Genomic DNA, 15,241 nt, shown 5'->3' on the forward strand with positions numbered 1-15,241 from the left:
TGAAAACTCGCTCTAACAGCTCATGTTCTTTCTCCCGTATTATGCTCCCCCTGAGTCTCTGGCTCTTTAGCTTGATGCAAATGAAATATGAAATGGGATGTTCTACTATTTACAGTCTTAAAACAGAGACTGCTACTTATCCACTTAACATGCTTTCCTCCTCCTATCAGGACTCTTGATTTTATTTGTGGTGACAATGGTGTGAACTGAAAGATGTTTCCAGCCTTCCCTGCCAGCTAAGTGTGGCTAAGACCTGGCCATTGAGATTAAGTAGTTGTTGGTTAGAACTCCTGGAAAAGGTCCAAATAACGAAGACAGACAGCGAATCCACACCTACTGGCCTCCCACACACACCTCTCTTCTGATGCAAGGTGAGGCCTTGAATTCTACGACCATCATTGATCCTGAGGCGTCCTGAGCGTGTCAGGACCTGCTAAGGTGGCAGAGAGAGCAAACCGAAGGAGCCTGCGTGCCTGACAATGCTGTGGAGCCACTGGACCAGGTTTATTCCACACGAAATATATCAAATTCTATTTTGTTGAGACCACTGTTCTTTCTAGCCTAAGCAGCTCAATGTACCTCCTGACTGAAGGACACCTTATTTACAAGCTGCCACGGCCACAGCAGCCATGTTTATCTATAACTCAAACTCAGAAGCCGTGCGCAGCTCAGGGACGTGGAAGGGCAAACCCACCTTGTTCTGGAGCACAGCAGCGAGGTGAGGGTTGGAGGGGGCTGGTGCGGCTGCACTCTGAGGTAGGTTCATCAGCTGCTGCAGAAGGCCAGTGACGGTCACTGATGGAAGATGATAGAGGAGCAGAGAGAAGGGACTCAACAAGCACGGCAGCACCTACAAAAAAGAAATAAAGGCATTAGATCGTGGCAACTATTATCCAGTGACCCTCCATCAGTGGGCGCAGATGTAAGGATGATGAGCTGTCATGCAACTGCCCGAGGCTTTAACAAAAAAGGGCTGACAAGTCTAGCAGGCACTACTAGAGTCTTAACAATGAATTCTAAGGGATCTACTGAGACCTTTTTCAACTCCACGTGCATAGGAATCATGACTTGTGTGAACCAAGGGTATAAAATCACTTCTCAAATACACAAGAATCATGATAAAACACCAGTATTTTAATTTATTCTACAAATATTTAAATGCCTACAATGTGCCAGGCATTGTAGGCTAAAAACAAAAGTTAAAAGGACAGCCCCTCAGGGATCTAAAACAGTGGGGAAGATGAGTACATTGGCAATTTCAATATACTATGAGCAGCACTCTAAGATAGGTAAGTTCTGAGTACCACAGAACTACTGAGAAGGATTTTCAGGCTTAATTCTATCTTGTTTTATCTTTACAAAATCTCAATGAGGAAATGGAGCACTGATTAACCAATTTATTTATTTTTTCAAGATTTTATTGGGGAAGGGGAACAGGACTTTTATTGGGGAACAGTGTGTACTTCCAGGACTTTTTTCCAAGTCAAGTTGTTGTCCTTTCAATCTTAGTTGTGGAGGGTGCCGTTCAGCTTCAAGTTGTTGTCCTTTCAGTCTTAGTTGTGGAGGGCGCAGCCCAGCTCCAGTTGGTGCTGCCAGTTGCAGGGGGCGCAGCCCACCATCCCTTGCGGGAGTCAAACCAGCAACCTTGTGGTTGAGAGCCCGTGCTCCAACCAACTGAGCCATCTGGGAAGCAGCTCAGCTCAAGGTGCTGTGTTCAATCTTAGTTGCAGGGGGCAGAGCCCACCATCCCTTGTGGGACTCGAGGAGTTGAACTGGCACCTTGTGGTTGAGAGCCCACTGGCCCATGTGGGAATCGAACCGGCAGCCTTCGGAGTTAGGAGCATGGAGCTCCAACCGCCTGAGCCACCGGGCCGGCCCACACCAATTTTAAAGTCAAATCATCAGAGGCTCAGTGTTCAGTTACAAAGCTAGTAGCTAGAACCAGAATCCAAGGCTGTTGGGTTCTAGCCTAATTGTCATTCATTCCTTTTTGCAGTAAGGCCCAGACTGGCAGTTAAAATGCAGAGCTACCAATATAATGAGGTTGTAATAACACATGAAAGGAAATCAAACATGCTTCCAGCACTCAGTGCCCATGGTATAAAAAATGATTGATTGCTTTTACTTTAAATAGCATCCAAGGATGGAGAGTAGACTACTTTTTATGATTCACTACTCTAAATAAACAAAGTTCTAAAAACTAAAGTGTTTCTAAACACACACAAACTATAAAAAACAGTATAATGAAGTCCATGTACCCATCACCGAACTTCAACAATTATTTAATCAATATTTTGCCAATCTCATTAAATCTATGTTCCTCCTGTATCATTTCATCTATAAATCTCTGTATCTCCAACAAAATCTCTCATCACAGTATTGTCATGCCTAACAAAATTTAATTCCTTAAGATCTAGTATCTACTCCAAATTTAAATTTCTCCAATTGTCTTAAAAATGTCTCATCATGATTCAAGTTAAGATCCACACATTAATTGTACTTGGCTGGTAAGGCTTTTAAAATCTGTTAACAGGTCCTTTGTCACTGTCCATCTCCTTTTCTCATACCTTCTATTTGAAGAAACTGGGTCATTTGTCCAACAGTTTGGATCTGGCTAACTGCACCTCTGTGGTGTCATTTAACAGGTTCCTCTGTCCTCTTTTGTTCCCCATAAAAACTGATAGTTAGAATTAGAGGTTTGATTAGATTCAAGTTCAATGAGCTGGGGGTTGGTAGAGGCTGACAGAGAGCAAGACAACTTGATGGGTAGAACTGCGTGCTTTCTACTGCATCACACCAAGATGCACAGTGTCTGGCTGTCCTCCTACTGGTGTTAACAGGGATCAGTGGGTCCAGGTGCTGTTAGCTGCTCCGACCACTGTCAAGTTCCCCACCCACCTTTGACATAATGCTTTTAGCACCAGTGATGACTGCTGTCCAGATTAACTGCTTTTCCATTAGGGGCTATGAAATGGTGATTTCCTAATTTTAACATATTTTTTTGCGTTTAGCAGTTTTCTGAAATTCTTCTCTAAAAAACTTTATATTATCAACTCTCTGGTCACCATGACATTTGGTTGTAATGGAAAGACAGAATAAATGCTTGACTCTTCCTTTACTTACGTTTTCAGAATAATCTGTTGATGGCCTAGCAATCTCTCAAGGTGATTAAAATATTTTTGGTATCATCATAAGCTCATTAAATATATTTGATATATTTCAATCCACTGTTGTAATTTTTCTTTAAGATGCAAATAATCTCATTTTTACCAATGGAAGCCCCTTCAAGTTGGTTTGTGCATCTTTTACAGAAGACCCTAGTAATCTTTTAGCTTCCTTGCTTTCTGGCACAAGATATTCCAGGGTTATCTTGTACATTTTATGCCTCAGACCTGGAACTAGCTATTACTTCAAGGAAATGGTAAAGATGTGGTCTAGTACTCGTTAATACATATTGGTTAAAAACAGCCTCTGTATCTGACCAAGTTTTCCTCACTAGCAGGTAAGCTCACTACGGCAGGCATCTTTGTTTGGATCCCTAACTCCTAGCTCTCAGAATTGGGTGCTGTATTTTGAGAACCGAGAACAGTGCCTGGTACATAGAATTGTTCAGTAAACATTTGCTGAATGAATAAAGCTTTCCCAAACTTGTTTCCACTGATGAGTTCCTCTGAGATTATGATGCGTGAGCACCTGTCTCATTGCTTACAACAATTTACATGCTGTAAGGTAACTGTTCCTTTTAGTCGTCTTCTATTTTCTAGGATAAACCTTAAATCCTTAACCTCCAACATATTTCCTCCAACCCATTTTCCATTCTTGACATCTTTAAAACAATGTACTTGTCTTGTCCCACTTCACTTTTTCCAAGGATGAGGCCTACACTTCCATTCACTTCTGTAGACGCTAAAATTACAAGATGGAATTTTTTCAACTCATATTTCAGAAGAAATAATTTTCAAGTCACTGATAAGACATCTTGGGATTGTTTGTTTCCTGGGGACTATTACCAGATGGTTAATGTTCAACTTGCAGTCTAACAGATTCACTCTCATTAATTCTATTTTTTTGAATCTCACCCTTAATACTAGCTTTTTGTGCTACCTTTATAAATTTCCTGCTTTAAACTTCTAAGCCTGTTCTGAATTTTGCTATTCTTTCAAGTGTTATGACAGAGATAAGCAGAGAGCAATTGTTACCAAGAGTTAACTTGTAAACTTGATAGCCATGTTTCAAATTCCAGCCTAGTTCAGATCATGATAAAAGTTATTTAAAAGCACTGGCCCGATTCCTGTGGGCAGGATGCCATTCAACTAAGTCTACAGGTGAACATGAAGCTACTGACAACAACCCAGTGAGTGATACTTTATATCCAGAAAACTAACCAAGAGCACAAATTTGCAAATGTCAGTGAGCATCATATTCAGCTAGGGGCCTGTTCTAGATACAGAAGCCCTGACCCTTCCTCTGTAAATTCTGATTCAGCATGCTTGGGGTAGGACTGAATTACTGCTTCCCAAATAATCTGGATAGAGACCACAGCTTTACAACTATGTCAAATAAAATGGAATTACTGCTTTCCTCATGTTTAGGAACACAGTCTGTTGGACAAAACCTGGGCTTAAAAATATAGGCCTGGAGTCAAGTTTGGCTTTAAATCATCAAATCATACTGCCAAAGGTTAGACAACACAACACAAAAAGGAAGAGGGAAGGAAAAGAAATTTGGATCATAGAAATATTAATAACTACGAAGACCCAAAGGAAAGCTGTTCCACATGCTCGGTCACCTCATCTTGTGCATCCTTCTTGATAAGGAAAGGGAGGTTCCTGACTGTTGTCAGGACAATGTCCACTGCTTGCTCTGTGGGGAGGAAAGGAAGAATACGGGCGACCATTCGCTTCCCTTTCCGGATACACATGATCTGTACAAAGTGGTCATCACTTGGCCTGCAGGAGAAGAAAAATGCTAACTTAGGTCAGCAAGAACAATTTGTTGAATTTATTGAATGTTACATTTATTGAATGAATGTACTGCATTCATTTGCAGTCTACAATTATCTGTACTACAAAATAGTGAGAACTACTACTTCAACTCTCAACCAAGTAATAAAACGTAATTTTTCAAGTTTCACAAATGTAGAACATCATTTCAAAAATTGTATGCCAAAAAAACTTGGTCAAACTACATATACACTAATTTCCTTTACTAGCTTTTAAGTAACTATACAAATAGCATGGTTAATACAGCAAAATCTGAAAAAATATATAAGCAAAAAGGAAATAAAAATACTCATATTCTCAGACTTAATTAGTGGTACCATTTTGAACAAATTTTTGCTGTGTATTTTTATCTTTCATTAAAAACAAAATGAAACAATTCAGATGGCTTTACTTCACTTTTTCCAACAGCTTCTTGTGAACCCTTTTTCCACATCAATAAATATACTTCAAGGATATACATTTTAATGACTGCATAACATTGCAATCTATGGATAAACCCACATTTATTGAACCAATTCCCTGCCAGCCCAACTCCAGAAAAGGCGCGTTGGAAAGAAGGTGCTTATTTTACATTCTGTTTTGTGTATGTCCTGGCTTAGAAAAATCATCAGTTTTCTTGAAGGGGCAAAAAAAACACAAAAAACGGAGTTATCAGTAGATGTCCTCTTACACTCAGCAAATAAATATTTGGGATTTACAGAATATTGATCATTAGCAAGACTCTGTTCCAGATACTAGGTGGGGGAGAGATGACAGCGATATAGAAAAAAGGATATATTAAGGAGCTCGGTCTCCACTGGAAAGTGACTGGTTTCCGTAGCATATTGAGTATTCTACAGAATCCCAAGGAAGTTTAAATGTTTGTACTTTTCAGCTTAGTAGGAAAGAAGGTACATAAAGATTTCAAGGTTGAATATGCTAATAAGCATAAACCAGGTAAAATCTGTAAGCTCAAAAACAGAAATAATGTTCTCCACTACATCTCCCTAGTAGATACTGAATAGGTATTTGTTGAAAAATGAATTCAGAATGAAGAGGTGGTTTTTTCCCTGCTTGACAGATTCCGAAATGTTTTATATGAAGTGGCACTTGAATTAGGACAAAAGGACAGACTCAGCTTACTGAGATGGTAAGGAAGGCTATCTATAAGGCAGCAATGTATAAAGCTCAGTTTCGCAGAGTAAGGAGTCCAGGCAGTCCCATGTTTTCCTCCAAGTGCACAATTCCTACCTCTCTTGTCCAGGCAATTTCCCCCTTAAGTTTTCATACATGCTACAAATTTTGTGCTTTCTTTCATCCATCAGGGCAGGTCGCTCTTCTTCTAGACTTAGGAGATAACGCCTTTCATAATCCTCCACGTCAAGGAGTAAACTGTAGGTCTACGTGAGACACAAAGCAGGACAGCAAGGTAGGTCAGGGTCAGAGTTCACAGTTCAGGACTACTTATAAAGATCAAGTGAAAACTCATTGGAGTAAGGCTGAGAGAAAAAAAGGTGCTCTTTTAAATCCAATAAAACATGGTGGAAGGACAAACAATTCTTCAAACACCGGTCTTTGTCCCCCCTTGACCTCTAATCCAGAAGGTAACGACAGTGAAATGATTACACACTTTGTAAAATTTCCAGCAGCAACAGCAGCACTGTAATATAAACAGTCTGTGTCACCCCTCCAAGTTCTACCTTACATTTAGAAAAATGGGAATCGTTTTCCTACTGTGTCAGGCACTGTTCTAAGCACTTTGCACGTACACATTCACTCACTGAATATTCACTACAGCCCAGTGAGAAAGAGACATTGCCATTTCTACACATGGAGAAACTGAGGACAGCACAGAAAGGTTAACTAACTTGCCTCAAGTCATTGACTCAAAAATAAAAAAGACATGATTTGCAGGCGGTTGCAGAGTCTGTGCTCTTAACCACTATGCTCTATGGCCCTGCCACATGGGATTTATGTTTTACAAAGTAACTGCCTGTATATTACCTTGTTTTTCTTAGGAGCCAGCAGTGTCCAGCACCCAGGGAGTACCCAATATATGTGAACAGACTTAACTGATTAAATTAATTCATAAGCAGAACAATCTAATTTTTATTCTCATTTTTCTTAGAAAGGTGACCTACCCAAAGCATTCAGCTGTGACCTGAACAAGTTTGGACAAAACCCCAGTACTTCTTTTTAATTTAATGTTTTTCAAAATTAAATTGATAGGTCCGGCCGGGTGGCTCAGGCGGTTGGAGCGCCTGCTCCTTATGAAGGCCGCCGTTCGATTCCCACATGGGCTAGTGAGCTGCGCCCTCTACAGCTAAGACTGTGAACAACAGCTCTCCCTGGCTATGAGCAGCCCCAGGTTGGCGTGAGCAGCCGGAGGTTGGTGTGAGCTGCTGCAGGCTGCTGGGCTCTGTGCTGCCGTGGGCTGCCATGAGTGGCCGGTGGCCAGCGTGAGTGGCCGGCAGCCATCATGAGTGGCCGGCAGCTGGCGAGAGCTGCCGTGAGCTGTTGTGAGCGGCTGATTGACTGACTGCCTCAGCCAGGGGGAGCACAAGGCTCATAACACCAGCATGGGCCGGGGAGCTGTGTCCTACACAACTAGACTGAGAAACAACGGCTTGAACCGGAGTGGGGGGAGGCGGAAGAAAGGGGGAAGAAAAAAAAAATTAAATTGGTTGGTTTGACATTGGCTAGTAAAATTCTACAGGTTACAAGTGTACAGTTGTGTAATACATCACTTATATATTCTATTGTGTGTTCACCAACCAAAGTCAAATCTCCTTCCATCACCATACATTTTACCCCTTTACCATCTTCTACCTCAACCCCCCTTCCCTTTCCCTCTGGTAACCACTAAACTGTTGTCTCTGTCTATGAGTTTTTGTTTGTTCGTCTTGGACAAAACCTCAGCACTTCTAACCATAACTGCAGTGCTCTTCCCATGAGGCCATATGTGAAGTATACAACACTCCTTTCTACTGTGCTCCAGTACACGATGGGCACCTAAACAGAATATATCCTTTAATTAAAATCACAGAACACTGGTTGATTGCTTACTTTTTCACTTCTTGGGTACATATACACTTGAGAGTTCCTTATTTGAAACTAACTATAGCAACAAGTTCTATAACTTACTTTCTCAATTATGACAAGCGTTTTTCGTCTCTTGTCCCGAACCTGTTTTTCTTTTGTCTCCTAAAAAAAGAAAAGACTATTTAGCGTGAACTCTTTAGCTTTGTAAAAATAAGTTTCTAAGTGCGTATGTAATTTCATTTGTGACAATACTTCGGTTATAGAATCTTGACTCTGTGAAAGTTAATTTAAAAACACTAACGTGGTCAGAGGTCATAGAGTTGACTGAATCAACCCACACACAAACCACTGAACTGAACCTCATAAACAAAAAGGCAATCGTAGAATGCAGAAGATGAAGATATCATAGAAACATCTCAAAACACATAGAAAATGGTAATTTAGAGAACTAGAGTAAATAGCTGACACATGTTTACAGCCAGCTATCTAGCTGACAGACTCCTGCCACCCCGGGTCCTGCCTGGCTGCCTTAGGGATGAAGGTGTTAGTGTCAGCATACCTGAAGAGAACGAGAATGCATGACAGGCCAGCTCAGAAGCTCCAGGTTAGTTTAGACTACACCTGGCTCCATTATGCCCGATTCCTTCCACAATGACCCCCAAAGCACTAATGATGACACAGAATTTCTTAACTATGCAGTTTTGCTGACACTTACATCATCTTCACTCCGCGATGTCACAACAGCATCAATCATTTTCCGAGGATTATTCACACTAGAGACAGTAAGCTTTCCCAAAGAGCCCTCAAACTGCACTGCAAGGACAAAAAATTTCCAACAAACAAAAACTTAGCAATGTAGAGGCAGGCAGCTTTCAGAGAGTTTTATTCTCTATTCTTTATTTATAGTCTAACAATTTACTACAAAAATCCATGTATTATCTAAAGCAATCTTATCAAAATCTACCCTTGCCCATTTTTTTTGTTGCAATAATAGTCAAATAAAAATCTGAAGTGTTTCACCCTTATCTATTTTAGAGATCCTAGAAATTGCAACAGGTTTTAAAAGTTATGGGTTCTCAAGTAGAAAATGATCTAAAAGGTCATCTGTCAAACCATTAATTCCATGCTTCAATAAGGCCGGTCTCTGCACTGAATAAGGACAATGGTACTTTACAAATCAGTTCCAAACATCTCTGTCCACTCATCTCTACAGTTATTCATACTGTATCACATCAGCAACCTGTCAAATTCCTCTTATTAGGGCCCGTGGTGAGGACCTCACCTGGCTTATAGGCATGCTCCAGTTTGGCCACCTGAGGGGTAATGAGCTTGGTGCGCTCCTTTTTGGGGCCATCACCTTGCACTTCTTCAGCAGCTGACAATTTCTCCAGTTTTTCAAAGTAATTCTGCAGTGTGGGAAGATGATTTCAGTTGCAACGCAAGCACAGAATATGGCAGTTCTTTATCGTTAAACAATTAGCAATAAATACTTGCACTAGTGTCTGTAACAACTTGCACTCTCATAAATATATTGATCTCTAATTTTTGTTAAACTGCTATAAATTTACTTTATAAAAAAATGCCAGCCTTCCAAAATGCTAATCATTCATGGAAACATCTTTATAGTTAGACTGCTATTATTCTTAATCGAAAGAACCACATTATTGACTCCAAAGGAATTTGAAAACATTCGTCTGAGAGCTTCTACATGTGAAAAATAAAAGGCACATATGCAAAACTTTTAGTGAACAGTGTGAGAGGCTCTCCAGCTTGAAAAGAGGAAAGAATTTGCTGAGTCAATTCTTATCCACTTGAAGACTACCTCAAAGAAACTTCTATCAATATTTAATCCTACCACCATTTAAATGAGTGCCTTTACCAGAATAAGGGACTAAACTGTTATCCTGAAAACTAGCACAGTGTTTACTCACCTGGTAATAAAAATCATCCAGGTAGGGATCAGTGCTCTGCAGTTGCATCATCTGGATTTTAGAGACCCAATCCTTTTCTCGCTGCAACATGAGATTGGCATATGGGTCCTTTCGGAGATGGTCCTGATGACTGCTCCGGTGACTTCCTCTGTCCCCTGCACCATTGAGATTCCGATGCTGACTGAGAAACAAACATGCCACATTCACTCCAAGTGGGTGCATTATTTATGCCTTATAACACAGGGATAAACCAGGCCAATTAAAAAAAAAAATTCCCCCTTGCTTTTGTTAAAACAGAAGTGAAAACGAGCTGAATCTTAACAGAATTTGACAGTAAAGTGCTATGCAACACATAATCGAGGAAATAAAACGAAGATTTGACTTCCTTAGTATATGCTAAGTACTTTTCACCTGTGGACTTCTGCACAAGCCCTGTAATAACCCTATGAGGTAGGTGGTTTTATTTTCTCCACCTAAGACAACAAACCAAAGCCAAAAGAAATCAAGTAATTTGCCCAAAGCCATACACCTGGTGGCAGAGTAAGAGATTTGAACACAGGCCAATTTGACTCCTCATCAATACACTTTTTTTTAAAACTTATTGAAAAATCATGAAACATTTCAAAAGCCCAGCAAATACTGTAATAAACATCCATTTACCTACACCTAGACATAATGAAAAAAATGTATTTGACCAAATTCGCTTCATCTTTAAAAAGCAGTATCAGAGTAACACAGTGTTACAGTTAAGGCTGAAGGCCCTCTTACACTGCTCTGGATCCCAGTTTCCAGCTTCCCTTCCTAGAGGAGCGACTGTGGTATCCTCCCTGAAGTGTCTTTATACTTATAGTAATTGTGTGTCCATCTTTGAATTTTATATAGTCTTATTCTGTGTGCCTTTCAGTTTTACATAAATGGTACTAGACATGTAATTCTCCTTCTTATTCATACCATGTTTTTCATATTTACCCATGTTGATAATATACCCAGATATATACTAAAAGGTAGAACTGCTAAGATGTGGGTGTATTCACATTTTCAACCTTATTATTTATTGCCAAATTCTCTCTTAAGAGGCTATATACTCCATTCTTGCCAACAATGATGATGAGACACTTCAAACTTTGCCTGTCTGATGATATAAAATGGTTGCCTAATTTTAATCTGTATTTTTCTGATTACAAGTGAGCTTGAAATTCTCTTCCTTTTTACGAGCTATGTAGGATCTACTGGGAATTGTATGTTTGTGCATGATGTCTTTTATTATACAGAACAGTTATCATAAAATCTATCCTCTTAACAAATTCTGAAGTGTACAATCCCATACTGCTAATGATAGGTACTAGAATTTTAGTATTTTAATACAATATTTTTAAAGTAATATTTTAAGAGCCCATACCGCTTTTTCCCTATAAAAAATATTCTAGAACTTCTTTGAAAGAAGGAATTACACATTGAGAACTGTAAAACTGAAGGTTGAAGAAACCCCAAGGTTTTCTTTTATTTTCTTATTTTACATATACATATGAATGATCATAAAATATCAGTTCCACGAAGGCACGAGTTTTCTACTCGTATGTCTGGTTCTTTCAATTCCCAAAATCTACCACAGTACCTGGTATACAGCTGGGGTCACATATATAAATATATACTTATATTGTTGCATGACGATTAAGTAATTATAGGTAAGATTAAAGAGTGACTGTTGGCTTTACCTAAGAATCTAATGCAAGGCTATCCACTGTGTTTCAAGATTACCTCAGAGCTGAGATGGTAGACAAAAGGTAGTTAAGAGTATGGTAAGAACTTGGTAATGAGTGAGTATAAAGTATTAATTAAGAAAAAGATCAGACCTAAACTTATTTCTGATTTAGGATCAAAAGAATTATAGCAATTCTGGGAAATTAGATGATAAAATTTTGTCATTTAAAGCTAGTATATCAAAAACATAAAACGACAGAACATATGATCTGACTTTACCAGTAAAACAAGCTCAATACTAATTAAATTTACTAAAAAAAGTAAGCTAAATTAGTAGCACCTTGGTACACTGTCAAAATGAAAAGCTGAATTAAGAAACCACAAAGGAGGAGGATGAGCACTTACTTTCTATTCTGTTGCTGTCTCTGATGCAAGAGTCGACGGTGCTGTGGATGGAGGTGAGTGGTGTCGGGTCTAAACATTGGGGCCTGAGATCTAAGAAAAAAGGGAAGAGATTTTCAATTCTGCTGTCTTGATGATTTGAAGTTTTCAAAAATGTTGTCAGTAGAAGATACATACAGGTTCATCCAAGAGACAGTTAAAACTATTCTAAGGAAACCATGTAGAAGGAAAAGATAGTCATGTTTGCATGTCTTCCACAAAGGCCAATTCTCAACTCTGAAGATGATCATCAAAAAATTTGAGTAAAAGAGTATAATTCTTTTCCTTTTTGTTCCTGTTAAACAGAAGTCTCTACATAATGTAATTAATTTCAACTATTTGAGAATGACATTGAAAATACGCATGTATGGTTCATTTTATGTGCCACCTTGACTAGGCTATGGTCCCATTGTTTGGTCAAACACTGGTCTAGATGTTGCTGTGAAGGTATTTTGTAGATGTGACTAATTCACAATCGGATGACTTTAAAAGAGATGTCCCTTGATGATGTGGGTGGGCCTCACCCAATCAGTTGAAGGCATTAAGAACAAAAACTGGTTTTCCAGAGAAAAAGGAATTTTGCCACAGGACTGGAACACAGAAGCCCTGTCTGAGCTTTCAGCCTGCCAGCCTACCCTACAAACTTCAGACTAAAGACTTATACTTCAATATATAAAAGCACCTTGTTACACTGTCAAAATTAAAAGCTGAATTAGGGGCCAGCCCAGTGGCTTAGGCGGTTGGAGACCCGTGCTCCTAACGCCGAGGGCTGCCGGTTCAATTCCTACATGGGCCGGTGGGGTCTCAACCACAAGGGTGCTGGTTCGACTCCTCGACTCCCACAAGGGACGGTGGGATCCACCACCTGCAACTAAGATTGAACACGGCACCTTGAGCTGAGCTGCCACTGGGCTCCCGGATGGCTCAGTTGGTTGGAGCGCGGGCTCTCAACCACAAGGTTGCTGGTTTGATTCCCGCAAGGGATGGTGGGCTGCACCCCCTGCAACTAACAACGGCAACTGGACCTGGAGCTGAGCTGCGCCCTCCACAACTAAGACCGAAAGGACAACAACTTGACTTGGAAAAAGCCCTGGAAATACACACTGTTCCCCAATAAAGTCCTGTTCCCCTTCCCCAATAAAATCTTTAAAAAAAGCTGAATGAAACCAAAGGAGAATGATGAGTACTTACTTGCACATATGCATATATATATATATATTTATTCCGCATGTATATATCACTAATTTATATACTATATATTCATATATATGTATGTATGGTACCTATCTGTGTGTTTGTGAAATGAATATAAAGTGAGACATAAACTTGAGAGGAAATGGAAGTGATTAACCAGTAATGTGCAAGCATACATAGGAAGCATGTGACTTGAGGGAAGTGTGAGTCATAAGAGAACGTGGAGACTGTCAGACATGTCTGTGTTTGGCAACTTAAGGATCCAGTAACAGCTCAAAACACGTCACTTGCAAATATCAAGAGACTTGGCCGACAATGGACAAACAAACAGTGGCATTTGCTTTGCATACCTTAGGTTTTGCAGGTGAGGTCCTGGGCCAGGGGGGTGCTGCTGTGGAGGAGGTGGTGTAGCAGGGGGTGGAGCACTAAAGAAGGCACGGAAGCCTGGTGCTGGGGGAAGCATCTGCCCAACTCGCCCTTGCAGCAACTTAGGATTCATGGCAGCAAGCGGACTACCAACAAATCCAGGGACCCGTGCAAACTGGCTGGGAGACATCCGTCCAGGCTGTAGCTACACAGAGGAACAAAATCTTAGATTTAGTTAATCAGCAGGTCCCCTTACTTTTATCCACAGAAAAGTTAAAACTGTATCTATCAATAATTTTGTTTGAAAAGGTGAAGGAAAATATACAAGGCAGTAGTGGTTGATCAAAGAGCAAAGAAAAGCTATGTAGCGAACCTTGGAAAGTAAGAGAGCTCTTTATGGGTTGGACTAATCACAGGCTTACCTGTGCTCCTCCAAGAAGCTGTGCTCTCTGGAGGGGGCTGAGCACAGGAGGAACGCTAGGAGGAAAGGGGTGACCCAGGAGGGAAGAGTTCTAGGAAAAAAAAAAAAAGGAAAAAATTATAGTCACACCATGAAACAGGTAAATCAATGTAATAAGGGAACTCAGTAGAAATGCAGAATAAACTTAGATATAAAAACTCTTGAAATGTACAGTCAAGCTGTCCACTGAAGAAATATAAAAGAGAGTAATTATGAAAATTATGAAGTACTATGATAATGCAACATGAAAAAGAAAGGAGGAGGATGAGGGACAGAAAAGCAGGAAACCAGATGACCATGCTGAATTTAGATTTTTTAAAGAATTGAGGTAAGAAACAACTGAACATGATATACCATGTCTCTGACCTGGGAACCAGAAGCTCCAGAAATTCAAGAAGGGAGATAGAAAAAATATGTATAATTTAGGAAACGCCAATATACTAGTATAGTGATCACACAGGTAGCGATGAGAAAATACAGACTGCACACTGTAATCAGGTTGTAGAGTGACATACCGGGACATTGCAGAGCTGGTTTGGAGACATCCTCTCACCATAGGGAGCAGGATACCGTGGTGGCATTGGGGGCCGAACATGGACAGGCTTCGGACACAGAATCTATCAGGACAAACATATGTACAACTACACTCAATGAGGTCAGTTTTTCCTCCACCTACAGTCCCTCCCCTCGAGTACTGGCAGACACAGAACTCAATGCAAAGCCCTACTTCTAAGCAAATTGCTATGGCTATGGGCTCACATACACAACCTCTGGTCACTTCCTCTCACAAATATCAAGCAATGTGCCACTTTTAACTGAGGAAGATTTAGCTAATTCTCCAGTTATCCCCACCCTTCCATGCTATCTGAGGGAGGTACCAGCAGATATTCGGACTTGCAAATTCTCTCCAAGAGGATATATTTTGGTAGCAGTGAGGGAGAAGGAATGATAAGAAAGCTGGAGGATTAACTAAGTCCTATTCTGAAGCCCCTGTGATATGGCCGCCATGCTCAGCTCTTGTGTGATACTTTGTGACTCCACCATTTCATAGGATACTGAGCCTAACTAGGCCATACCAACACCACCCTCCCCCCATACCTTCCAAATTGGCCTTCCTTTTCAGC

The 15,241-nt window shown here is 40.3% G+C and overlaps 1 protein-coding gene across 1 annotated transcript in view; it reads right to left on the reverse strand.

Moving 5' to 3' along the window:
• Positions 1–15,241, reverse strand: part of PATL1 (PAT1 homolog 1, processing body mRNA decay factor) — a 28,556-nt gene that overhangs the window by 3,563 nt on the left and 9,752 nt on the right. Inside the window, exons 6-16 of the mRNA XM_074336430.2 lie at positions 14,633–14,734; positions 14,080–14,169; positions 13,642–13,862; positions 12,062–12,151; positions 9,956–10,136; positions 9,307–9,430; positions 8,740–8,837; positions 8,127–8,186; positions 6,234–6,382; positions 4,790–4,949; positions 695–850 (exon numbers count right to left, since the gene is read on the reverse strand). Coding sequence (XP_074192531.1) covers positions 695–850; positions 4,790–4,949; positions 6,234–6,382; positions 8,127–8,186; positions 8,740–8,837; positions 9,307–9,430; positions 9,956–10,136; positions 12,062–12,151; positions 13,642–13,862; positions 14,080–14,169; positions 14,633–14,734 — 1,431 coding nt within the window. The remainder of the gene's footprint in view (positions 1–694; positions 851–4,789; positions 4,950–6,233; positions 6,383–8,126; positions 8,187–8,739; positions 8,838–9,306; positions 9,431–9,955; positions 10,137–12,061; positions 12,152–13,641; positions 13,863–14,079; positions 14,170–14,632; positions 14,735–15,241) is intronic.

Source organism: Rhinolophus sinicus, chromosome 14 (genome assembly GCF_057876585.1).
Source record: "Rhinolophus sinicus isolate RSI-liver-muscle chromosome 14, RSI-T2T, whole genome shotgun sequence".
NCBI lineage: Eukaryota > Metazoa > Chordata > Mammalia > Chiroptera > Rhinolophidae > Rhinolophus > Rhinolophus sinicus.